Source organism: Oncorhynchus mykiss, chromosome 18 (assembly GCF_057628025.1).
Source record: "Oncorhynchus mykiss isolate SJ-2025 chromosome 18, ASM5762802v1, whole genome shotgun sequence".
Classification (NCBI taxonomy): Eukaryota; Metazoa; Chordata; class Actinopteri; order Salmoniformes; family Salmonidae; genus Oncorhynchus; species Oncorhynchus mykiss.
In genome coordinates this window covers 41,842,407-41,867,724 of record NC_143039.1, presented here as the reverse complement: position 1 = coordinate 41,867,724, position 25,318 = coordinate 41,842,407, and the positions used below count along the sequence as shown (strand labels likewise).

Below are 25,318 nucleotides of genomic sequence, written 5' to 3'. Positions count from 1 at the left end.
TGGCTGTTTTTGTCTGAGCTGGATGTCCAGCTCGTTTAATGAACATTTTTGCATAGGAGTCAGTATTTCATATGGTCAATTTGTATTTATTTTAATGTTATGGTTTGAATGAGGACCGTCATACGATTCAGTAATGGGGACAAGTTACCTCAACATATTATGGGTTTATTGGCCGGTGGTACTTGTGCTTAAATTGATCTTTAACTTTTTTGATTTTTAAATACACTGATTAATATACCAGAACATTAAAATGTGAAGTTATGAGTTTTCTGAATTGTATTTCTGGAAGATTCTATTCCTTTAAATCAATTGCAGAGTATGGCACTAACTACATGTACTCATTGGCCAGTTTATTAGGTACACCCATCTAGTGCCAAATCGACCTGACCTGTCATCGAGCACAGGACTGGCGCAAACTGGATTTTTTCGTTTGTCACACCGTTCTCTGTAAACCCTAGCCACTGTCGTGCGTGAAAAGCACATGAGGGTGGCTGTTTCTGAGATACTGGAACCAACGATCATACCATGCCCAGGTCACTTATTTTGCCCACTAATATTAAATTGAACAATAACTGAATGCCTGTGCCTGCCTGCCTTATAAAAAGCCACAGAGTGAACCATTTGTGTGAACGGGGTGGTGTACTTAACTGGCCCACTGAGTATTTTCTTGTATATGGGAGCAGAGGTAAAATCTGTGAACTTGGAATACTTCTGAAAGGCTAATGTAACTTATTAAAGTGGTGCTGTTTGTTAAGCCATGGGATTACCATCTCTGAACACAGGGAATAAAACTGCTTACAGGTAATTGAGTACAAATGAAGAACTGATACCTATTTATTTGAAAAAAAGTCTCCCACATGTTTGGTGGCCCGGTTTTATCTAAAAGTACAGTTTGGCCATAGCTTGCAGGAATTTCTTCTTTCTCTTCTGTGCAGCCAGCTGCAGAACTTCCTCGGGGTTACTGGCATTCAGCTCAGTCTGTCCAATCGCCTTGATCTGAGGAGAGAGCCTGTTTTAGTCCAGGAGTAAGCTTAATCTGTACGGGAAACCACCCCTAAGGTTTTGTCGATTGGGCTTCCAGGCTCTCCAAAAGACACATGGCTGTTGACGGAGACGAGCCATAGCGAATTAAGGTATTCAATGGAAATAGATTCTACTTACAGCAATTTGTCTCTTCTCGCTCTCACCCCTTTTATGGTGGATGTCTACACGCATGCACAGTCAAGGGGTAAACATTGTTTTAACTTGCCTGCTAATAATGCCTAAGTAAATAATTAAAGATTAAAGGATACGTGTGAGATATTCAAGGATGGTGACGTCCCAGATGTAGTCATAGAAGGAATCCATGGCATCGTGACTAAGATGGAACAAATAGGCCTATATTAGTCACAGGGCCATCCCTCCATCTCATCGCCTGGGTGTACATGGCCCTCCCTCCCAATAAATTGTCATACCTGTTCTGTTCTTGAAGAGCTTTGAATGCTGTCATGTAGTCCACCTCCCTTAGAAACTGGCACAGAACTGCAACCTAATCAGCAAGACAACATGATCATAGCCTTCAAACATGTAACATTTACAAAGTTCAAATCTCAATAAGAACCATTATACACTTTCTGGAAAGAAGTCGGACCTGTGTGTGACAGTTCAGCATCGAACAACACTTGATCATTCTCTTTAGGACCTGCAAAGAAAAACGATCAGCGTCACAAATAATCCAGTGCTCTTGGGTGTTTAAACAAGAAAACACCAAGTCTGCGTGCCAAATGGTGCACTACTTTTGACCAGAGCCCTATGAGTTCCACTTGAAAACACCAGATGGTTTCTCTACCTGGTCAGTGTAGACATCAGGAGCCACAGCCTTGGTAAAGAAGTCAGAGCACACTGCCCCAGCCTGGAGGTAGAAATGCAATGCTGCAGAATACTGGTTGGTCACTGGGGAGACAAAATAGAGGACATTACTTGACTGTGACAACTAGCTACCCACTAAACTTGTTCTAGGGTCTATACAGTGCATTCGGAAAGTATTTCAGACCCCTTGACTTTTTCCACATTTTGTTACGTTACAGCCTTATTCTAAAATTCCCCATAATGGCACAATAAAAAATGGTTTTAAGGTTTTGCTAATTTATAACACAGCTACTGAAATATTTCATAAGTATTCAGACCCTTTACTCAGTACTTTGTAGAAGCACCTTTGTCAGCGATTACAACCTTGAGTCCTCTTGGGTATGGCGCTACAATCTTGGCACAGCTGTATTTGGGGAGTTGATCCCATCTTTCTCTGCAGATCCTCTCAAGCACTGTCAGGTTGGATGGGGAGCATTGCTGCACAGCTATTTTCAGGTGTCTCTAGAGATGTTTGATTGGGTTAAAGTCTGGGCTCTGGCTGGGCCAATCAAGGACATTCAGAGACTTGTCCTGAAGCCACTCCTGCGTTGTCTTGGCTGTGTGCTTAGGGTCATTGTCCTGTCGGAAGGTGAACCTTCGCCCCAGTCTGAGGTCCTGAGTGCTCTGGAGCAGGTTTTCATCAAGGATCGCTCTGTACTTTACTCCGTTTATTTTTCCACTCGATCCTGACTTGTCTCCCTTCCGCTGAAAAACATCCCCACAGCATGATGCTGCCACCACAATGCTTCACCGTAGGGATGGTCCCAGGTTTTCTCCAGATGTAACACTTAGCATTCAGGCCCATCTTGGTTTCATCAGACCAGAGAATCTTGTTTCTCATCATCTGAGAGTCCTTTAGGTGCCTTTTGGCAAACTCCAAGGGAGCTGTCATGTGCCTTTCACTGAGGAGTTGCTTCCATCTGGCCACTCTACCATAAAAGGCCTGATTGGTGGAATGCTGCAGAGATGGTTGTCCTTCTGGAAGGTTCTCCCATCGCCACAGAGGAGCTCTGTCTGAGTGACCATCGGGTTCTTGGTCACCTCCCTGACCGAGGCCCTTCTCCCCAGATTACTCAGTTTGGCTGGGCGGCCAGCTCTAGGAAGAGTCTTGATGGCCACTGTGTTCTTGGGGACCTTCAATGCTGCAGAAATGCTTTGGTACCCTTCCCCAGATCTGTGACTCAACACAATCCTCCGGTCTTTTGCTCTGACTTGCACTGTCAACTGTGGGACCTTATATAGACAGGTGTGTGCCTTTCCAAACCATGTCTAATCAATTGAATTTACCACAGGTGGACTCCAATCAAGTTATAGACATTTCTCAAGTATGATCAATGGATGCACCTGAGCTCAATTTCGAGTCTCATAGCAGAGGGTCTCAATACTTATGTAAATAAAGTATTTATATTTGTCTAAATACCTGTTTTCGCTTTGTCATTATGGGGTATTGTGTGCAGATTGATTCGATTATTTTTCTCTCAATTTTAGATTATGGCTGTAACGTAGCAAAATGTGAAAAGTCAAGGTGTCTGAATATTTTCCAAATGCATTGTATATATATAGTGTACAAAACATTTACGTTTTCCTACTATTGAGTTGCACCCCGCTCCAACCTTTTTGCCCTCAGAACAGCCTCAATTCGTCTGGGCATTGACTCTACAAGGTGTCGAAAGCGTTCCACAGGGATGCTGGCCCATGACTCCAATGCTTCCCACAGGGTGGTGGACATTTGTGGATACACATGGGAAACTGTTGAGCGTGAAACCCAGCAGCGTTGCAGTTCTGGAACCTACTACCATACCCTGTTCAAAGGCAAATCTTTTGTCTGCCCATTCCCCCTCTGAATAGCACATACACAATCCATGAACAAAAGGGGATCCGATTCCAGATCAGCACTACTCAGACACTTGATACATACACCCCCTGGTAAGGTTCTCTACCACCATTTGAGTGCTGCTTACCAAAGTAGATGTCGGCCTGCGTGATGAGCCAGGACTGGTTGTTGGGGTTCAGTGTAAGGGCGTAGGTCACAAGCTCTTTAACCGTCACAGCCACCGCCTCCACATCCACAGCCTGCATGCTAGAAGACAAACATTATCCACCACAGTAAATATAAACTCATACAGTGACAAGACTATCTTTTAGAAACTCAAATGGAACTCAATGGAAAATAGGACCATATTCTGTAGCCATATAGAACCAAACAGGTGTTCATACTTTGCCAGGGTTGATGGCCAAATGGCAAGGTATTCTGCTGTCACTTCATTGACAATATCATCCTGTAGAGAGATGCAAATTTGTTCAACCATGAGAGAACATGTTTCGTTATAGCCTGCACCAGTGTGCGGAATGTGGCCAAACCTACCCGCACTATGCTATGAAACCTCACGAAAAGTGAGATAAGGGTGGTCAGCACCAGTGGTTCCCGAAGCTTCTTGATGAATGTGATGAATCGGCTCCTAAAAATAATATGGGAAACGTCAGCAAGAAGGTGACTTAGCACATTGATATCTGCCTCAATTTTTAGTATAAACTGATGAGGACTAAGCCAGGTGAAGAAACCTGTAGTTCTAAAACAGTAGTTAACCTGAGTGTAATCATGTTTATTTGGTCATTGACTAACTATCACTACCAGCCTGTTTACCTTTGCAGGATGCCCATACTGGACTCTCTCTGTTTGATGAGGCTAACACGTCCGTCGCTGTTTCTCTTGTGCTGGTTCGACACACTGCAGATCTGGACTACCACCTCCCACAACTCTTTGGCTGTACGCCGGCTCTCTTTAGGACCCGGGAGCTCCTTACAGGTGGAGGCCAGGAGCTGACCCAGCTATTGGGGTCAAAAGGTGTGCCACAGGTGTAGAGCAAAGGATTTGAGTCTATCAACAGACCACAATTGGCACACAAGTAACATTGAATACTTCTCAATATCACAAAGCAATAACCAGTGTGGTAGTTTTGTGTGTCACAAATGTATTTATGATACGGTTCAGTCACAGAACACTGATGATAAACACATCTTATATCCTCTTCAGATAGATAGTGAGGTGTCGTGCAGTCTTTGAGAGGACTGTACCTTGATGTAGGGGTTGTTCATGACCAGCTGCTGGGGAACCTGCAGTGTCAGGTATTCATTCTCCCTCCAGTTCAACATGAAGGCCACACACTCCTCCCCTACTATCTGGCGCAGAGGGAGATCTGAATGGCAAGAAACACACAGGACCATAGGACCATAGGCATACATAGAGTTGTGGCCAAATATATTGGCACCCTTTTCTTAATTACTTGAGAAAAATACAAATGTGTCAAATTTTCAACATTGCAGAAGCAATTTTGTTTCTGTAAACTTTAGTTTAGAATGGGCATGGGCAAAATCATTGGCACCCCAGAGATTGGTCACACAGCCTTTGGCCAAGGTAACTGCAGACAAACGCTTCTTGTAACCATCAATGAGATTGCTGCTCCTTTCTACTGGCAACTTGGCCCTCTTTTAGAAGCAAACTACTCTAATTCTTCAATGTTTGAGGGGTGCCCTACATCGACTGCTGTTTTGAGATAGCCATTTTATATTTAATTTCTTTAAATGTCCCTTTTCTCCCCAATTTCGTGATTACGATCTTGTCTCATCGCTGCAACTCCAATGGGCTCGGGAGAGGCGAAGGTCGAGTCATGCGTCCTCCGAAACATGACCCGCCAAACCGCGCTTCTTAAAACCCGCTCGCTTAACCCGGAAGCCAGCTGCACAGATGTGTTGGAGGAAACACCGTTCAACTGACGACCGAAGTCAGCCTGCAGGCGTGTGTTTGGGGGTCGTTGTCCTGCTTGAAGACTAGAATGTGTGCAAGACAACATGAAATCAGCAGATTATAACAAATGTTTTGGAGTGCAATGGTCAACCCAGGATCCCAAACCTGTGTCTCTGTTGAAGGTATTCCAGCAGGACAACAACCCAACACACATCAAATGCACCCTGGAATGGTTCAAGAACAAACATTGGACTGTCCTGGAGTGGCCAGCTAAGGATGAATCACATCCATAACCCATGGTGAGAGCTGAAAACAGCAATTGGTGGAGGGCACCTCCTCAAACATTGAAGAATTAGAGCAGTTTTCTGGAAAGAGCTCATTGATGGCTACAGGAAGCATTTGTGAACAGTCAAAAACTGTGTGCCCAAGAACTCTCTCTTTGGTGCCAAATATTCTACCAATGCCATTTGTCTTTATTTTTTAATTAAAATTCTAAACTGAAGTTTATTTTAAAAAATTGGTTCTACAATGTTGAAATTATTTCAATTTATTTCAGAAGAAATAGGGAATTATTTTTAAAAAGTGCAAGGGTGCCAATATATGTTGCCACAACTGTACATTATAGGACACTGATATGGCAAAATGCTGAGGGACCCGAGGCCTGAAATCAAACTTTCAATTCCATGTGCTTCCTTATTTATGCCTTGAACATTTCATGAGTAAAGTGATTGTTTCTCCATTCACCTACCATGTATCCTCATCTCCAGGTAGCCTCGCACCCTGCTGACCAGGTCGGGTGGGGGTCTGACATTGCTACCCTCAGCCACCCCAGTCTCATGGGCCCGCACCTCCAGAAGCAGCATCTCGTTTAGCATCACCTGCCTTAGCTTAGGAGAGAACTCAGTCACCAGCTCCAGACAGGCTGAGAAGAGCTGCCGCGTGTGGGCAAAGTCCTGGGATACCAACAACATTACAAATATGAGATCAACCCAAGTTCTTTATGGGCTGGCTTCCCCAGACAGATTAAGCCTATTCCTGGACTAAAAAGGAGAAAGCATTTCTTAGTCCAGGGTTAGGCCTAATCTTTGTCTGGGAAATGGGACCTACAAGTATTACAAAATCAAGGTTTGTTGACAAGGAATACATCCCATCTATCAACCAACAGTAACATTGTGTTGACCCATGAACTTCATATTCCATAATTCTCATGATTTTATGGAGAATTTGAAAGGGACAGACCTTTACAGTGATGCAGTGAAGCCCTTTGGCCATGAGGATGTACACCAGATCCTTGGTCAGGTTGTCTTTGATGTTGAGTATCACATTGATGTAATCTGGAGGAACTTCCCACTGTAGGGACAAGGAATAAAGTTTCAGGTAAGTATTATTCTAACAAAATCCCTGCTAACATTCAAAATAATAGGTGCTGTAGAAGCAGTCTGTGTCCAACTGTGGTGACCTTTGAACCCTGACCTTGTTGTTAACCCGCCAGAAGGGTCGTTCGGCCATGCTGTGCAGCTCAATTAGGATCTGCCGGATGCGGCGGGCGTCCAGGCAGAGGATGAGCTGCTGCTCCAGCTGTCCAATGTTGACACTGGCCGCAGCTGGGGAGTAACAGGGACAGAAGGACAGGCACAGGATCAGAGGGAAATGCACATCCATAACATAATACATGGGAAAGAAGACTGCATCACTCCTTGATGGGAGCTTTAGATTAACAAGAGGGCAAACTTTCAATGCAAGACAGACAAGAAGTATGATAAATATAATCTACTAAATCACTGAATAACCCACATACTGGCCCCTACTCCTCCAGAGCTCTGAATACTTGAAGAACCCACATACTGGCCCCTACTCCTCCACCCCTGCCATACAGAGCTCTGAATACTTGCCGAAGTGATGTGTGGAGCCTGTGTTTAGCCAAACAGCAGTGCTAATGTAAACGCCACAAAAAAAGAAACGTCCCTTCATCAGTACCCTGTCTTTCAAAGATACAGATGGAAGTTCAAACACTTAGGTTGGAGTCATTAAAACTGATTTTTCAACCACTCCACACATTTCTTGTTAAGAAACTATAGTTTGGCAAGTCGGTTAGAACATCTACTTTGTGCATTCACTTAAATCATAATTCCAGTGGGTCAGAAGTTATACACCAAGTTGACTGTGCCTTTAAACAGCTTTGAAAATTCCAGAACATTATGTCATGGCTTTAGAAGCTTCTGCTAGGCTAATTGACACCATGAGTCAATCAAGGCCTACCTTGCTTGATATCATGGGAAGATCAAAAGAAATCAGCCAAGACCTCAGATTTGTTTTTGTTTTTGTTTTAGATCTCCACAACTCTGGTTCATCTGTACAAACAATAGTACGCAAGTATAAACACCATGGGACCAAGCATCCGTCATACGGCATGTTGTCCGGTCCTCTGGCAGTCTTTATGGGGGTGCCACAGGGTTCAATTCTCGGGCCGACTCTTTTCTCTGTATATATATCAATGATGTTGCTCTTGCTGCGGGCGATTCCCTGATCCACCTCTACGCAGACGACACCATTCTGTATACTTCTGGCCCTTCCTTGGACACTGTGCTATCTAACCTCCAAACGAGCTTCAATGCCATACAACACTCCTTCCGTGGCCTCCAACTGCTCTTAAACGCCAGTAAAACCAAATGCATGCTTTTCAACCGTTCGATGCCTGCACCCGCACACCCGACTAGCATCACCACCCTGGATGGTTCCAACCTAGAATATGTGGACATCTATAAGTACCTAGATGTCTGGCTAGACTAAACTCTCCTTCCAGACTAATATCAAACATCTCCAATCCAAAATCAAATCTAGAATCAGCTTTCTATTTCGCAAGAAAGCCTCCTTCACTCACGCCGCCAAACTTATCCTAGTTAAAACTGACTATCCTACCGATCCTCGACTTCGGCGATGTCATCTACAAAATGGCTTCCAATACTCTACTCAGCAAACTGGATGCAGTTTATCACAGTGCCATCCGCTTTGTTACTAAAGCACCTTATACCACCCACCACTGCGACCTGTATGCTCTGACCTGGCTCCAGGTCATCTACAAGTCCATGCTAGGTAAAGCTCCGCCTTATCTCAGTTCACTGGTCACGTTGGCAACATCCACCCGTAGCACTCGCTCCAGCAGGTGTATCTCACTGATCATCCCTAAAGCCAACACCTCATTTGGCCGCCTTTCCTTCCAGTTCTCTGCTGCCTGTGACTGGAACGAATTGCAAAAATCGTTGAAGTTGTAGACTTATCTCCCTCACCAACTTTAAACATCTGCTATCTGAGCAGCTAACCGATCGCTGCAGCTGTACATAGTCCCATCGGTAAATAGCCCTCCCAATATACCTACCTCATCCCCATACTGTTTTTATTGATTTACTTTTCTGCTCTTTTGCACCAGTATACGCTACCTGCACATGACCATCTGATCATTTATCACTCGTGTTAATCTGCTAAATTGTAATTATTCGCCTACCTCCTCATGCCTTTCGCACACAATGTATATAGACTTAACTTTTTTTCTTCTTTTCTCTTCTGTGTTATTGACTTGTTTATTGTTTACTCCATGTGTAACTGTGTTGCTGTCGGTTCACACTGCTATGCTTAATCTTGGCCAGGTCGCAGTTGTAAATTAGAACTTGTTCTCAACTAGCCTACCTGGTTAAATAAAAGGTGAAATAAAAACCTCTCAGGAAGGAGATGCATTTTGTCTCCTAGAGATGAACGTACTTGTGTGAAAAGTGCAGATCAATCCCAGAACAACAGTAAAGGACCTTGTGAAGATGCTGGAGGAAACAGGTACAAAAGTATCTATATCCACAGTAAAACGAGTCCTATATCGACATAACCTGAAAGGCCGCTCAGCAAGGAAGAAGCCACCACTCCAAAACCACCATATAAAAAGCCTGACTACGTTTTGCAACTGCACAAGATGGTACTTTTGGGGGAAATGTCCTCTGGTCTGATGAAACAAAAATAGAACTGTTTGGCCATAATGACCATTGTTATGTTTGGAGGAATAAGGGGGAGGCTTGCAAGCCGAAGAACACCATCCCAACAATGAAGCACGGGGGTGGCAGCATCATGTGGTGGGGGTGCTTTGCTGTAGGAGGGACTGGTGCACTTCACAAAATAAATGGCATCATGAGGCAGGAAAATTACGTGGATATATTGAAGCAACATCTCAAGACATCAGTCAGGAAGTTAAAGCTTGGTCACAAATGGACAATGACCCCAAGCATACTTCCAAAGTTGTGGCAAAATGGCTTAAGAACAACAAAGTCAAGGTATTGGAGTGACCATCAATCCTGTAGACAATTTGTGGGCAGAACTGAAAAAGCATGTGCGAGCAAGGAGGCTTACAAACCTGACTCAGTTACACCAGCTCTGTCAGGAGGAATGGACCAAAATTCACCCAACCTTTTGCCGGAAGCTTGTGGAAGGCTACCCGAAACATTTGACCCAAGTTAAACCATTTAAAGGCAATGCTACCAAATATTAATTGTGTCTGTAAACTTCTGACCCACTGGGAATGTGATGAAAGAAATAAAAGCTGAAATAAAATCACTCTACTCTTATTCTGACATTTCACATTCTTAAATGCCTTTCTACTGACTGAAAAACACCAAAAGAAAGATGCCCAGGGTGCCTGCTCATCTGGTGACCGTGCCATAGGTATGCTGTAAGGAGGCATGAAGACTGCAAGATGTGGCCAGGGCAATAAATTGCAATGTCCGTAATGTGAGACGCTTAAGACAGGGCTACAGGAAGACAGGACGGACAGCTGATCCAGGGCTTGTAGGCCTGTTGTAAGGCAGGTCCTCACCAGATATCACCGGCAACAACGTCGCCTATGGGCACAAACCCACCGTCGCTGGACCAGACAGAACTGGCAAAAAGTGCTCTTCAGTGAAAAGTTGCGGTTTTGTCTCACCAGGGGTGACGGTCGGATTCGAGTTTATCGTCGAAGGAATGAGCACTACACCAAGGCCTGCACTTGGGAGCGGAATCGATTTGGAGGTGGAGGGTCTGTGAAGGGTCTGTGTCTGGGGCGGTGTGTCACAGCATCATCGGACTGAGCTTGTTGTCATTGCAGGCAATCTCAACGCTGTGCATTACAGGGAAGACATCCTCATGTGGTACCCTTCCTGCAGGCTCATCCTGACATGACCCTCCAGCATGACAATGCCACCAGCCATACTACTCATTCTGTGCGTGATTTCCTACAAGACAGGAATGTCAGTGTTCTGCCATGGCCAGCGAAGAGCCCGGATCTCAATCCCACTGAACATGTCTGGGACCTGTTGGATCGGAAGGTGAGGGCTAGGCCATTCCCCACAGAAATGTCTGGGAACTTGCAGGTGCCTTGGTGGAAGAGTGGGGTAACATCTCACAGCAAGAACTGGCAAATCTGGTGCAGTCCATGAGGAGATGCACTGCAGTAAATAATGCAGCTGGTGGCCACACCAGATACTGACTGTTACTTCTGATTTTGAACCCCCCCTTTTATTCAGGGACACATTCAATTTCATTTAGTCACGTCTGTGGAACTTGTTCAGTTTATGTCTCAGTTGTTGAATCCTGTTATTTTCATACAAATATTTACACATGTTAAGTTTGCTGAAAATAAACACAGTTGACAGTGAGAGGACATTTTTTTTTGCTGAGTTTAGCAGCATACCTGGGATATCATAGAAGGAGGGCAGAGGCTTGGCACAGAGGTTGACCGTGGCTGACCTCTTCCTCATCTGCTCCACCAGGATCTTCCTATCCTCCTCCTTCAGCAGCTCCGTGAACAGCTTGTGGGCGGTCACCACGAACACCAGGTGGGGCTCTGCCAAGCTCTCACACAGGGTTCTGTATGGGAGTGGCGGCAATGATGTATAAAGATATTAATACATGTCTATGATGTGGAAGCATCAAATGTCCGGACAGGTATCAGCATTCGGCATACTGCTCACCATCAACAAGCTACACCAACACATTAGATCTGCAGTTATTACAAGCTTACAAAATGCCTCAAATCTAAGTTAATCAACTCAATTCTACGCACTTTAGAAAAATAACCATCTTCCTCTTGGATGTCTCTGATGAACGGTCCTTGTCTAATGACCTTGTGCATACCTGTAAGAGGAAACACAGTTTGAATGTAGATTAGTGTTTATAGATAGGAATTAAGTTTTCATTGAGAAGAGTGAGTTTGTTAGCATGGTTAAACCAGACTGAAACAATGGTGAGCACAGCATTTATTGTGGTTTAATCCGGCTATGAGTTTATAGTTCTACCTCTAGCATAAAGTCCACCACATGTTTCCTTGGCTTGTGGAGCAGCTGGTGAAAACGCACACTGAGGACCTCCCCTTGCAGGGCGTCTCGAACAGCGTTGCACACGCAAAGCTTGTGACACACTTCGTCCAGGCCCCTCTCCCTGTGTACATCATGTAAACAGAGCATTAACATAACACCGGCAAGCATTTAAACGTCTTAAAGCTGGGATTGCTTGCATGCTAACAAGACTGATGTGCCTCATTTTAATACATTTGGTTCTCCGAAAAATATTTACGCCTAAGACAGTGAAGTTGTGTATAGTACATGTCAAAGATACCATTTTTATTCTGGGTTGAATGCTTTAGCCACCAAGTGTTCTCACCCTTGCTGGACTTTGTGCAAAAACTCCCTCAGGACAGACTGTCTGAGGTGGTTGGGCAAGCTGAGGGACACGTTGTCTTTGATGAAAGCCTCTACAAGAGCCTGAGGAAAAGAGCCTTCAATTACTTCCGGTTACTGAGCAAAATGGTGTCATAGGAGTTTTGCTCATGCTGGTGCAAACGTTTAAAATGCAATTTCTATCGTACTTTTGACCATCTCTTAACTAATCACGAACAAGGATGAACACTGAAACAAGAGAAAACACTATATGTTGGACCTGACTACCAAGTCTTCAAATCAAGAAGAGGATGTCGCTTGCAGAAGACGTTCCCCACTAAACACTTTCTGTATTTGGGGTTACAGACACACACCTTCCCGGCATGGATGAGCCAGTTTAACTCTTCCTTATTTCGGGACAGCGTGGTGATCTAAAATACGCACTGATATATTTACTAGTGTCACAGTCAATGCCATCTTCACAGACATGGAATTATTCCAGATGAAATTCATCCAACTTCAGACTGAAAAACACAAAGGTAAACTAGGCTGTCACAACAAAATCACCCCACACAGACAATACAATGTAAACACAACACTGATGAAATCAGAACCTACGCAGATAACGCCTATGGGATTACGAATCATTTAGCCGAGATGGAAGATTATTCATGCAGCTCATCCTTACGCCTGTGGCTCCCCAGACTGTCATCCCGTGGGGTGATTGCCCTGGAGCGTGCACATCGCATCGACGCTGAACTAAAACCAGGCAGTGACAACCAACCGAGAACATTGATCTTCAGGATGCTCCCCTATACCTACAAAAAGGCCTTCATGGATGCATACAAAGCAGCTGGGTCACTCATGCAAAGCCTGAGAAAGAGCTAAACCACACTGTCTACTGTATCCTGCTAAGCTTAAAGTGTCCCACAACAAATCGACAGCTCCTATTCGACACTCCTGATGAGGCTCAGAAAGTCCTGCATATAGCCTTCAGAAAGCATTGACTGTCCTCATTGCACATGAACGAGCAATAGAAAACAGGAAACTGTAATAATCACGAGTCCTGCTTATCACTCCCATGGTTCCCTTCTATAGATTAGATAGATATATACTACCGGTCAAAAGATTTAGAACACCTGCTCGTTCAAGGGTTTCTTTATTTTTACTATTTTCTACAATGTAGAATAATAGTGAAAACATCAAAACTATGAAATAACACATTGAATCATGTAGTAACCAAAAGTGCTAAAACAAATGACAATATATTTTATATTTGAGATTCTTCAAAATAGCCACCTTTTGCCTTGACAGCTTTGCATTCTCTCCCCTATTTGACCTAGATACTTTGTGTGTATGCATTGATATACTTGTGCCTTTATTTTTTTTTTATATAGTTCTGTCCATGAGCTGTTCTTGTGTATTGATGTTCTGTATTATGTTTCATGTTTTGTGTGGACCCCAGGAAGAGTAGCTGCTGCTTTTTCAACAGCTAATGGGGATCCTAATAAAATACTAAAACCAGCTGCACCTGGAATGCTTTCCCACAGTCTTGAAGGAATTCCCACATATGCTGAGCACTTGTTAGCTGCTTTTTATTCACTCTGCGGTCCGACTCATCCCAAACCATCTCAATTTGGTTGAGGTTGGAGGCCAGGTCATCTGATGTAGCACTCCGTCACGCTCCTTCTTGGTCTAATGTCCATTGCTCGTGTTTCTTGGCCCAACCAAGTCTCTTCTTCTTATTGGTGTTTTTTAGTGGTTTCTTTGCAGCAATTCGACCATGAAGTCCTAATTCACACAGTCTCCTCTGAACAGTTGATGTTTAGATGTGTCTGTTACTTGAACTCAGTGAAACATTTATTCGGGCTGCAATTTCTGAGACTGGTAACTCCTAATTAACTTATCCTCTGCAGCAGAGGTAACTCTGGGTCTTCCTTTCTTGTGGCGGCCCTCATGAGAGCCAGTTTCATCATAGCGCTTGATGGTTTTTGCAACTGCACTTGTAGAAACTTTCAAAGTTCTTCAAAATGTTCCATATTGACTGACCTTCATGTCTTAAAGTAATGGATTGTCGTTTCTCTTTTATTCTTTGAGCTGTTCTTGCCATAATATGGACTTGGTCTTTTAACAAATAGGGCTATCTTCTGTATACCACCCCCACCTTGTCACAACACAACTGATAGGCTCAAACGCATTAACCTGTTGCGACGAGCAATCCCGTATCCGGGAGCGTAACTATAGCCTCAAGCTCATTACCATAACGCAACGTTAACTATTCATGAAAATCGCAAACGCATTAAGGAAATAAATTCCACAAATTAACAAGGAACACCTGTTAATTTAAATGCCTTCCAGTTGACTACCTCATGAAGCTGGTTGAGAGAATGCCAAGATTGTGCAAAGCGGTCATCAAAAATATACATTTGATTTGTTTAACACTTTTTGGGTTACTACATGATTCCATGTATTATTTCATAGTTTTGATGTCTTCAATACTACTCTACAATGTAGAAAATAGTAAAAATAAAGAAAAACCCTTGAATGAGTAGGTGTTGTAAAACTTTTCACCGGTAGTGTATGAAAAACATTTTAAATTGTGACATACTTTAACTCCTAGTGTCTGAATAATTTCCAAATGCACTGTGTGTTTCTCTTGATACAGAAGAACACAATAAGCTTTTTATTTTAAATATAAGGCTTGCTTGGCGTCCCCATATTGTGTCAGTATCAAAGGGACTCCCAACTCAGGTCTACCAGCTGGCGATCTTTTCTATTTAGTTTTTTCTGTTGGTTATGTTTATTTTAAACACTATAGAGTATGTACACTACCGTTCAAAAGTTTGGGGTCACTTAGAAATGTCCTGTTTTTGAAAGAAAAGCACATTACACTGTATTTATGATCAATTTGATGTTGACATTGTTAATGTTGTAAATTACTATTGTATGTGGAAACAGATTATTTTTTATGGAATATCTACATAGGCGTACAGAGACCCATTATCAGCAACCATCACTCCTGTGTTCCAATGGCACGTTGTGTTAGCTAATCCAAGTTTATCATTTTAAAAGGCTAATTGATCATTAGAAAACCCTTTTGCAATTATGTTAGCACAGCTGAAAACTGTAGTCCTGATTAAAGAAGCAATAAAACTGGCCTTCTTTAGACTAGTTGAGTATCTGGAGCATCAGCATTTGTGGGTTCGATTAGAGGCTCAAATGGCCACAAACAAAGACCTTTCTTCTGAAACTCGTCAGTCTATTCTTGTTCTGAGAAATGAAGGCTATTCCATACGAGAAATTGCCAAGAAACTGAAGATCTCGTACAACGCTGTGTACAACTCCCTTCACAGAACAGCGCAAACTGGCCCTAACCAGAATAGAAAGAGGAGTGGGAGGCCCCAGTGCACAACTGAGCAAGAGGACAAGTACATTAGAGTGTCTAGTTTGAAAAACAGACACCTCACAAGTCCTCAACTGGCAGCTTCATTAAATAGTACCCGCAAAACACCAATCTCAACATCAACAGTGGAGAGTTGAGGAGTTGTGAGGCGTCTGTTTCTCAAACTAGACATTAGAATGTACTTGTCCTCTTGCTCAGTTGTGCACCAGGACCTCCTACTCTTTCTATTCTGGTTAGAGCCAGTTTGCTCTGTTCTGTGAAGGGTCTAAACAATATTCTGTGTAACGTTTTTTCAAACACCCCTATCAAGAGAATTAAGTGTTGAGTACTTACGACGTAAAAAAAAAAAAAAACTGATTTTTGCCTTCCTACTTCCCGCTGATATCAATAGATTTCAGAACAAATTTTGTGAGAACTTTAAAAAAATGTGTTCTTATTTGCGCCGAATACAACAGGTGTAGACATTACCGTGAAATGCTTACTTACAAGCCCTTAACCATCAATGCAGTTAAGAAAATATTTACTAAATAAACTAAAAGTAAATAAAATAACAATAACGAGGTTATGTACAGGGGACACAGTTACCGAGTCAATGTGCTGTGGTACAGGTTAGTCAATAATAGCCTACTCTTGTGCCCCATGGGAAAACAAAGTATGTTATAGTTAAGAGGAAACTTAATATGAAGGTGGGGGTATCTGGGGGAGACACTTAAGGTCCGTATTGTTATACCTCTTACTATTAATGACAATGCTATGCTATGTGGCTCTGGGTTGGTAGGCTTTGAGAATGACATTTTAACAGACCGTTTTAATTTGGAAATACTGAAAACTATTAGTCTTTAATCTATTTTGTTTTGTCTTTTTTAATTTGTATGGTGTTTAGTTTGTGACTGTTTCCCCCCAATGAACTGTACATATTAATATTGTGAAACTGAAATTGTTTCGGACATGCAAGAAAAACAAATAAGTAATTGTTCACAAAATTACTGATTGTGTTTGTGTGGCTTTCAGTTCCTTAAATAATGCCTAAACCGCAGGAGAACATTTTTATACCATCATCAGCTGGGCATAGTCTACATTGGTGCTAACTTGTTTTTTTTCCTGTTGCTTTTTTGTTGTTGTTATGTTCTCAGGCTGACTGACCTGGTAGTTGTGAGTTCTGATGAGGCTGTTGATCTGTCCGTAGGGGTTTAGCTGGGTGTCACTGGGGTCCAAGGCTCCAGTCAGGGCCCTGCAGGCGTTCCAGTACCCAGCAAGACGCTTCTCATCCAGGTGAACGTGAAGCGTCAAGTCGAACTGCAATACAAGAACAGCAGAGCTACAATGGTGAACATCATTAACACAAAAACTCATATCAAATTGAATCAAAGTCAGACCAAATGTATGATATGTTTGAATATATTTTAGTGCTAGAGACCATGAAACTACCAAAGCAAAATATATCAACGTCTGTGGCTACTTAATACTGGTAATACTGTACCTTCAACAGCAACTCTCGTGTTTGTTGAAAATGCTCTCTAGCCTTCTCATATGCCAGTTGGTCTGAGCAGCCTTGTTGAAAGAAAATACCTCCCAAATCATAATGCACCTGTAGAACACAATACGTTTTTTTACCAAGAGCTTGAGCTCTGTGAGCCGTTCTCTCTGGCCATACTGCATCCAATAGGATAATCTTCTATTTTTATTTTACTAGGCAAGTTAGTTAAGAACAAATTCTTATTTTCAATGACGGCCTAGGAACAGTGGGTTAACTGCCAGTTCAGGGGCAGGACAGATTTGTACCTTGTCAGCTCGGGGATTTGAACTTGCAACCTTCCGGTTACTAGTCCAACGGTCTAACCACTCGGCTACCCTGCCGCCCCATAAGTAGTCTACCCATATAGAACTTCAATAGGACATATATTAAACAATAATTATATACAGTACCAGTCAAAAGTTTGGACACCTACTCATTCCAGGGTTTTTCTTTATTTTTACTATTTTCTACATTGTAGAATAACAGTGAAGACATCGAAACTATGAAATAACATATGGAATCATGTAGTAACCAAAAAAGTATTAAAAATCAAAATATATTATACTTGAGATTCTTTAAAGTAGCCACACTTTGCCTTGATGACAGCTCTGCACACTCTTGGCATTCTCTCAACCAGCTTCATGAGGTAGTCACCTGGAATGCAATGGAGCTGGAGAAGGCTGACGTTGTACGTGTCCCCAACCAATTGTGTTTGTTTTGTTCGTTTGCATTGTTCGTAACTTATTTTGAACATAATGTTGCCGCTATCGTCTCTTATGACCGAAAATAACTTATAGAAATCATGACCGCGATTACTCATCACAGACTGGCAGAATCCTTTTTTTCCTTTAACGAGTCTGACATATCGCTTTCTTGGGAAACAGCACAGATTCGATTGATTTGGTTGAAGAGGAGGTGGAGAAAAAGGGGCCAGAGGGCGGACTGCCTTCTGAGAATTCGTAGGCGATCTAATAAACCTTCACTTACTTCCATTCTGCTAGCAAACGTGCAATCTTTGGAGAATAAAATCGATGACCTACGCGGAAGATTAAACTACCAACGGGACATTTAAAACTAATATCTTATGCTTCATGGAGTTGTGGCTGAACGACGACACTCAAAATACAGCTGGTTGGTTATACCCTGTACTGGCAGGATAGAACAGCGGCGTCTGGTAAGGGGCGGCAGACTACATATTCTTGTAAATAACAGCTGGTGCATGATATCTAAGGAAGTCTCGAGTTATTGCTCGCCTGAGGTTGAGTATATCATGATAAGCTGTATACCACACTATCTACCTAGAGAGTTTTCATCTGTATTTTTCAGAGCTGTTTACATACCACCACAGACTGAGGTTGGCACTAAGACAGCATTGAATGAGCTGTATTCTGCCATAAGCAAACAGGAAAACGCTCACCCAGAGGTGACGCTCCTACTGGACCACCTTTACTCCGCACACAGAGATGTGTCCGTATGTGAACTACAGTGACCGCATGTACATAACCCAACCAGAAGCCATGGATTACAGGCAACATCCGCACTGAGCTAAAGCTGCCGCTTTCAAGGAGCAGGACCCTAACCCGGAAGCTTAAAAGAAATCCCAATATGCCCTCCAACGAACCACCAAACAGGCAAAGCATCAACACAGGACTAAGATCGAATCGTAGCATACTGTCTCTGACGCTAGTCTGATGTGGCAGGGCTTGCAAACCATTAGACTACAAAAGGGAAGCACAGCTGACAGCTGCCCAGTAACACAAGCCTACCAGACGAGCTAAACAACTTCTATGCTCGCTTCGAGACAAATAACACTGAAACATGCATAAGAGCACAAGTTGTTCAGGTAGATTGTGATCACGCTCTCCGCAGCTGATGCGAGTAAGACCTTTAAACAGGTCAACATTCACAAGGCCGTTGGGCCAGACGGATTACCAGGACGTGAACTGCGAGCATGCGCTGACCAACTGGCAAATGTGTTCACTGACATTTTTAACTTGTCCGAGTCTGTAATACAAATATGTTTTAAGCAGACCACCATAGTGCCTGTGCCCAAGAACACTAAGGTAACCTGCCTACATGACTACCAACCTGTAGCACTCACGTCTGTAGCCATGAAGTGCTTAGAAAGGCTAGCCATGGCTCAAATCAACACCATTATCCCGGAAACCCTAGACCCACTCCAATTTGCATACCGCACCAACAGATCTGCAGATGATGCAATCTATATTGCACTCCACACTGCCCTTTCCCACCTGGACAAAAGGAACACCTATGTGAGAATGCTATTCATGAACTACAGCTCAGCGTTCAACACCATAGTGCCCTCAAAGCTAAGGACCTTGGGACTAAACATCTCCCTCTGCAACTGGATCCTGGACTTCCGGACCAGCCACCCCCAGGGTGGTAAGGTAACAACACATCCGCCATGCTGATCCTCAAAACAGGGGCACCTCAGGGGTGCATGCTCAGTCCCCTCCTGTACTCCCTGTTCACGCATGACTGCACGGCCAGGCACGACTCCAACACCATCATTAAGACAGCCTATAGGGAGGAGGTCAAAGACCTGGCCATGTGGTGCCAGAACAATAACCACCCCCTCAACGTGATCAAGACAAAGGAGATGACTGTGGAGAACAGAAAAAGAGGACCGAGCACACTCCCATTCTCATCGACGGGGCTGCAGTGGAGCAGGTTGAGAGCTTCAAGTTCCTTGGCGTCCACATCACAAAACTAACATGGTCCAAGCACATCAAGACAGTTGTGAAGAGGTCACAACAAAACCTATTCCAGGAGACTGAAAAGATTTGGCATGGGTCCTAAAAAGGTTCTACAGCTGCACCATTGAGAGAAACCTGGTTGCATCACTGCCTAGTATGGCAACTGCTCGGCCTCTGATCGCAAGGCACTACAGAGGGTAGTGCGAACAGCCCAGTACATCACTGGGGCCAAGCTTCCTGCCATCCAGGACCTCTATTCCAAGCGGTGTCAGAGGAAGGCCCTAAAAATGGTCAAACACTCCAGCCACCCTTGTCATGGACCTAGTATTTGAGGCTTCTAAACAACTTCTACCCCTTCTAAGCCATAAGACTCCTGAACATCTAATCAAATCGCTACCCAGACAATTTGCACCCCCCCTCCCCTAATTTTACAATGCTGCTACTCTGTTTTTACCATCTATGCATAGTCACTTTAATAACTCTACCTACATATACATAATACCTCAACTAACTGGTGCCTCTACACCGGTACCCCCCTGTAAATAGTCTCGCTATAGTTATTTTTACTGCTGGTCTTTAATTACTTGTTAATTTTATTTCTTATCCGTATTTTTTGTAACTGCATTGTTGGATAGGGGCTCGTAAATAAGAATCGCTCTGTTGTATTCGGCGCATGTGACTAATACAATTGCATTTCAATTAACAGGTGTGCCTTGTTAAAAGTTAATGTGTGGAATTTATTTCCTTCTTCATGCGTTTGAGCCAATTAGTTGTGTTGTGACAAGGTATACAGAAGATCCATTTTATGTACAGCTCAAATAAGCAAAGAGAAATGACAGTGAAAGACATGAAGGTCAGTCAATCAGGAAAATGTCAAGAAGTGTCCTCAAGTGCATTCGCAAAAACCATCAAGGGCTTTGATCAAACGGTCTCTCAATCAGGACCGCCACAGGAAAGGAAGACCCAGAGTTACCTCTGCTGCAGAGTTCATTAGAGTTACCAACCTCAGAGATTACAGCCCAAAAAAACAGACACATGTCAAGATCAACTGTTCAGAGGAGACTGCGTGAATCAGGCCTTCATGGTCAAATTGCTGCAAAGAAACCACTACTAAAGGACACCAATAACAAGAAGAGACTTGTTTGGGCCAAAAAAACAGGATAAATGGACATCAGACTGGTGGAAATCTGTCCATTGGTCTGATAAGTCCAAAGTTGAGATTTTGGTTCCAACTGCTGTGTATTTGTGCGACGCAGAGTAGGTGAATGGATGATCTCTGCATGTGTGGTTCCCACCGTGAAGCATGGAGGAGGAAGTGTGATGGTGCATTGCTGGTGACACTGTCTGTGATTTATTTAGAATTAAAAGGCACACTTAACCAGCATGGCTACCACAGCATTCTGTAGCGATACACTATCCCATCTAGTTTGCGACTATCATTTGTTTTTCAACAGGAAAATTACCCAACGCCTCCAGGCTATGTAAGGGCTATTCAACCAAAAGGGAGAGTGATGGAGAACTGACCCAAATGAGATGGTTTGGGATGAGTTGGACCGCAGGGTGGAGGAAAAGCAGCCAACAAGTGCTCAGCATATGTAGGAACTCCTTCAAGACTGTTGGAAAAGCATTCCAGGTGAAGCTGGTTGAGAGAATGCCAAGAGTGTGCAAAGCTGTCATCAAGGCCTTGAAGAATCTCAAATATAAAATCTATTTTGATTTGTTTAACACTTTTTTGGTTACTACATGATTCCATGTGTGTTTTTTCATAGTTCTGATGTCTTCACTATTATGCTACAATGTAGAAAATAGTAAAAATAAAGAAAAACCCTTTAGGCTGGTACTGTATATAATATGGTAATTTAATAGTCTCTGTGAGTCTACCTACCTGACAGTGCAGCTCATCAGCACTGATCCTAAGGCCTGCTGTGGAGGACTCCGTTTCTCCGTTAGCAGTACTGGGGTCGGCAGCCAGCAGGTCCAGAGTCCTCAGGGTGTGGATGTAGAAGTCCTTCTTCAGACCAAGAGATCCCTCCAACACCATGATAGAGTCCGCTGCCTGCTCTTTCAGCTGCAATAGGAGACAGTGACACAGCACCATGTAATCCCTCATGTTTTAAAATGGTGTTCCGTTGTCTAATATGTCCTGAGGAAAATACCAGACTCACCACGCTCAGGATATTTTCAGTCAACTCTTTCTCCTGCTGCACAACATTCAACCTATAGACAACATGGAAAAGGAATGTAATGCTGTACTGATAAAAATCCTGTCATACCTACAGCAATACCAATTTAGTTCTGAAAGCAGAAGGAGAACCAAATAACCTACATGTTCATCTGATGAGGCCCGGGTTTTGTCTGTTTTTCTGGAAAACTACTTAACACAATGGTTCGTATGGCCCTTTGAGAGACAAAATACGGATACAATTATTAGAACTGACAGAATTATGTCAACCTGGTGGTCTATTATACAGTACAATCAATCCTCCTCTGCAGAAAGTTCTCCCCAGTGCCCATTCTCACCAGCGGTTGTAGATGATGACAGCCATGGCAGTGGTGGGAGGCAAGGTGGACAGATCCAGGTCAACATGTTTCACTCCAGGTGGAACCTTACTCACACACAGTAGCTCATTCAGCAGCATGTTCAACACAGGAATAGTCAAGCTGGAGAGAAAAAGGATGTATCAATTCAATGAAACACGTACATAAAAACAAACAAAAACCACACTACTATTCTAGCTTTTCAGGGTAATGGAATAACAACAAATTCTCAAACAAAAAGAGTCACTGCAAACGTTTCTACATCACACTCACCCTTTCTCCAATACATCTAGATCCCACTTCAAGTGTGCTGCTACTTTAAGAGCCAACAGCTTCAGAGTGCGGTTCCTGCGGTTGTCTGCAGGAGGCTGGACTTGGTTCTGCTCATTCACAGAGGGCTTGGCCGCTTGTTCAAGGAACTGGATGACAAGCTGCACTGGAACAGGATCTGAAGGAAGGAAACATATATATACACGTTTTCAATCAAACAAACCAGTCGAGTTTGAGTTGAACTCATGTCTAAGTTCAATCACTGCTACCAATATGGTTATGCCAATCAGATCAGGACCAATATTCAGAGAGGATTCTCTGTCTTTCGCTCAGCAGACCTGGATGGGACTTCTGGAGGTGGTTCTCCAGCAGCATCTCATCCAGGAGAAACTCGAACCAGGAGGTCTGAGGAGGAGTGCTCGGCCGGCTGCCGCTCACAGCCACACGGTCTGCCGCCTCTGCACTCATCTCCACCTGTCAGTGTTACACAGTCTTGGTTACACTTAGGCTATTCATAGATGGCAATAATATTCACGAAGGCATCTTCCATCAAGGGGGGAGGATCTTTATTTTATTTTACCTTTATTTAACCAGGCAAGTCGGTTAAGAACAAATTCTTATTTTCAATGACGGCCTGGGAACAGTGGGTTAACTGCCTGTTCAGGGGCAGAACGACAGATTTGTACCTTGTCAGCTCGGGGGTTTGAACTCGCAACCTTCCGGTTACTAGTCCAGCGCTCTAACCACTAGGCTACCCTGCCGATTAGGTTAGGGTTCCCACACGGCCATATTTCCACGTTACAATGCTTGTTCACGGAAGACAGAGGCGATCGACCACCTGTACTCATTATCTAGCGGGCTCCGAAAACCTGTGTAATGGAAGGATGCCAGAAAAGTGTTGTAACTAAAAAAATATATACTGTCAGCTGCAACTGTTAAACCGGTTCCAACAGTGTACAGTAACTGCATGTTTCGCATTTGTGAAATTATTTTTACGTGATGTGAAAGTAGGGGATTTATGTTTTCAAAACCATATCGCAAGAGAGTCTAACATTTCTAAATGTTAAAACAGAGAGTGTCTGGATTGTAGTCCCCGTGGTCCCAGCGGTGGGCAATACTTACATCTGAGAACCCTAGGGATAAGATAGAATGCTTCCTTGGTTTCTGGAGAGCAAGGTTACATGATGCTAACATTTACATTTTTAAGAAGCTAACAATGCTTGTTAGAAATTTCACCACAAAGCACTGAAATAAATCTTCAATAAGCAACAAAAAAAATGCAATTTCATATTGAATTGAAATGACCTAATCTCCTAAATTATAATGGAATTCATCCCAATTTAAAATAAATTCACTGGTTTGCCAGAAATAGTAGTTCCCTTTTGATCCCAACCGGGACTTCGGAAGTGCAGGGAATTCGAAAGTTTTGCAACCTGAATCCTGTAGCTCTGACACGTTCGTTCATTACACCCTGGACCAGATACTTAACACAGCCACAGAGTCATAAACCCCGCCTATATCTACAATTTATCTTCTTAAAATCAGATTTTAAACCCAACGACAATATAACCTTACACCCAACCTCAAATTAAAAACAAATGTTTGTTTTCTGAAATATTTACGATATAGCCAAATTGATTGTGGCTGTGCTATCTAGTGGAAACACTGGACCCAGAGCTACCAACTCTGCAAGCTCACTTCTCCAAAACGCGAACTAGCAGCTAAGTAACCACATTTCCAATGGATATGAAACAGTACATCCAAAACCAGTCTAACTTAAGTAATACAAATATCAAAATCCTAAAGAAACTAAGCTAAAGAGAAAAACATCTGATGAGGTTCACAATCAAGCAAACAAAAGTTAGCTGGCTAGCTATCTAAACTAATGTTAGCAGCTAGCGGTTGATACTAGCTAGGTGGGTCTCCCTAATATTATCAAGCTGGCAAATGTAAATGCATGAGTTTACCTTTTTTGAGTTTGCAATTCTAAAAATATTCAGAAAGGTTTAATGTTTTGACAACTAACGTTAGCTAGCTTACTCCAAGATGTTTCTAATGATTTGATTTGCTCAATAAACATTTCTGACGTCATATCCGGATCCGCTCCAATCATGAACGTGGTTATCCTGCACCCTTTTTGCGCATCGTGCACTTGCATTTGTACTTTATCTGGCAGTCTTCACAAATTGTAGATGTTTGCCTAATCTTCCTGTTCATCTACCTATTTGTTAGTTTAAAAAAAGATGGAAATATATAACAAGCTATTACATAACTCCATGGACAGTTTGGATTAACTTTATTATGCCAGTAACATATTTTCTTCAATTCAAATTACTACAACCAAAAACAATTTCCAGGCAGACTGATGAATAGTCTGACATTTGTTTGACAAGTCTAGTCCAATACCTCCAGTGGTGGACCACTGATACAGATTTACATAATGCTGTGGTCCATATGACTGAAAATGTAATTCCTCCATCTGTGGGTTCATCATACACTACATTACCAAAAGTATGTGGACACCTACTCGTCAAACATCTCATTCCAAAATCATGAGCATTAATATGGAGT

The 25,318-nt window shown here is 42.9% G+C and overlaps 1 protein-coding gene across 1 annotated transcript; it reads right to left on the bottom strand.

The window, feature by feature from the left end:
- Positions 1-805: 805 nt before the first annotated feature.
- Positions 806-24,881, bottom strand: ints8 (integrator complex subunit 8). The gene is made up of 27 exons (XM_021571707.3): positions 24,715-24,881; positions 23,086-23,221; positions 22,751-22,925; positions 22,460-22,600; positions 22,266-22,337; positions 22,105-22,156; positions 21,825-22,007; positions 17,187-17,294; positions 16,850-17,002; positions 12,308-12,408; positions 11,944-12,085; positions 11,712-11,782; positions 11,340-11,515; positions 7,106-7,236; positions 6,872-6,982; positions 6,381-6,585; positions 4,963-5,084; positions 4,532-4,716; positions 4,253-4,346; positions 4,105-4,166; positions 3,849-3,967; positions 1,829-1,932; positions 1,631-1,681; positions 1,455-1,528; positions 1,293-1,357; positions 1,162-1,205; positions 806-996 (listed from the first exon to the last, which is right to left on the bottom strand). The coding sequence occupies exons 2-27, from the start codon at positions 23,213-23,215 to the stop codon at positions 880-882; spliced, it is 2,988 nt and encodes a 995-aa protein (XP_021427382.1). The 5' UTR covers positions 23,216-23,221; positions 24,715-24,881; the 3' UTR covers positions 806-879.
- Positions 24,882-25,318: the final 437 nt, after the last annotated feature.

Coding starts and splice junctions, on each gene's coding strand:
- ints8 (XM_021571707.3), bottom strand. CDS start 23,215: ATGAGTGCAGAGGCGGCAGACCGTGTGGCTGTGAGCGGCAGCCGGCCG. Junction 1,529..1,630: donor TGCTGAACTGTCACACACAG/GTCCGACTTCTT, acceptor CTTGCTGATTAG/GTTGCAGTTCTGTGCCAGTT. Junction 997..1,161: donor GCGAGAAGAGACAAATTGCT/GTAAGTAGAATC, acceptor CTCTCTCCTCAG/ATCAAGGCGATTGGACAGAC.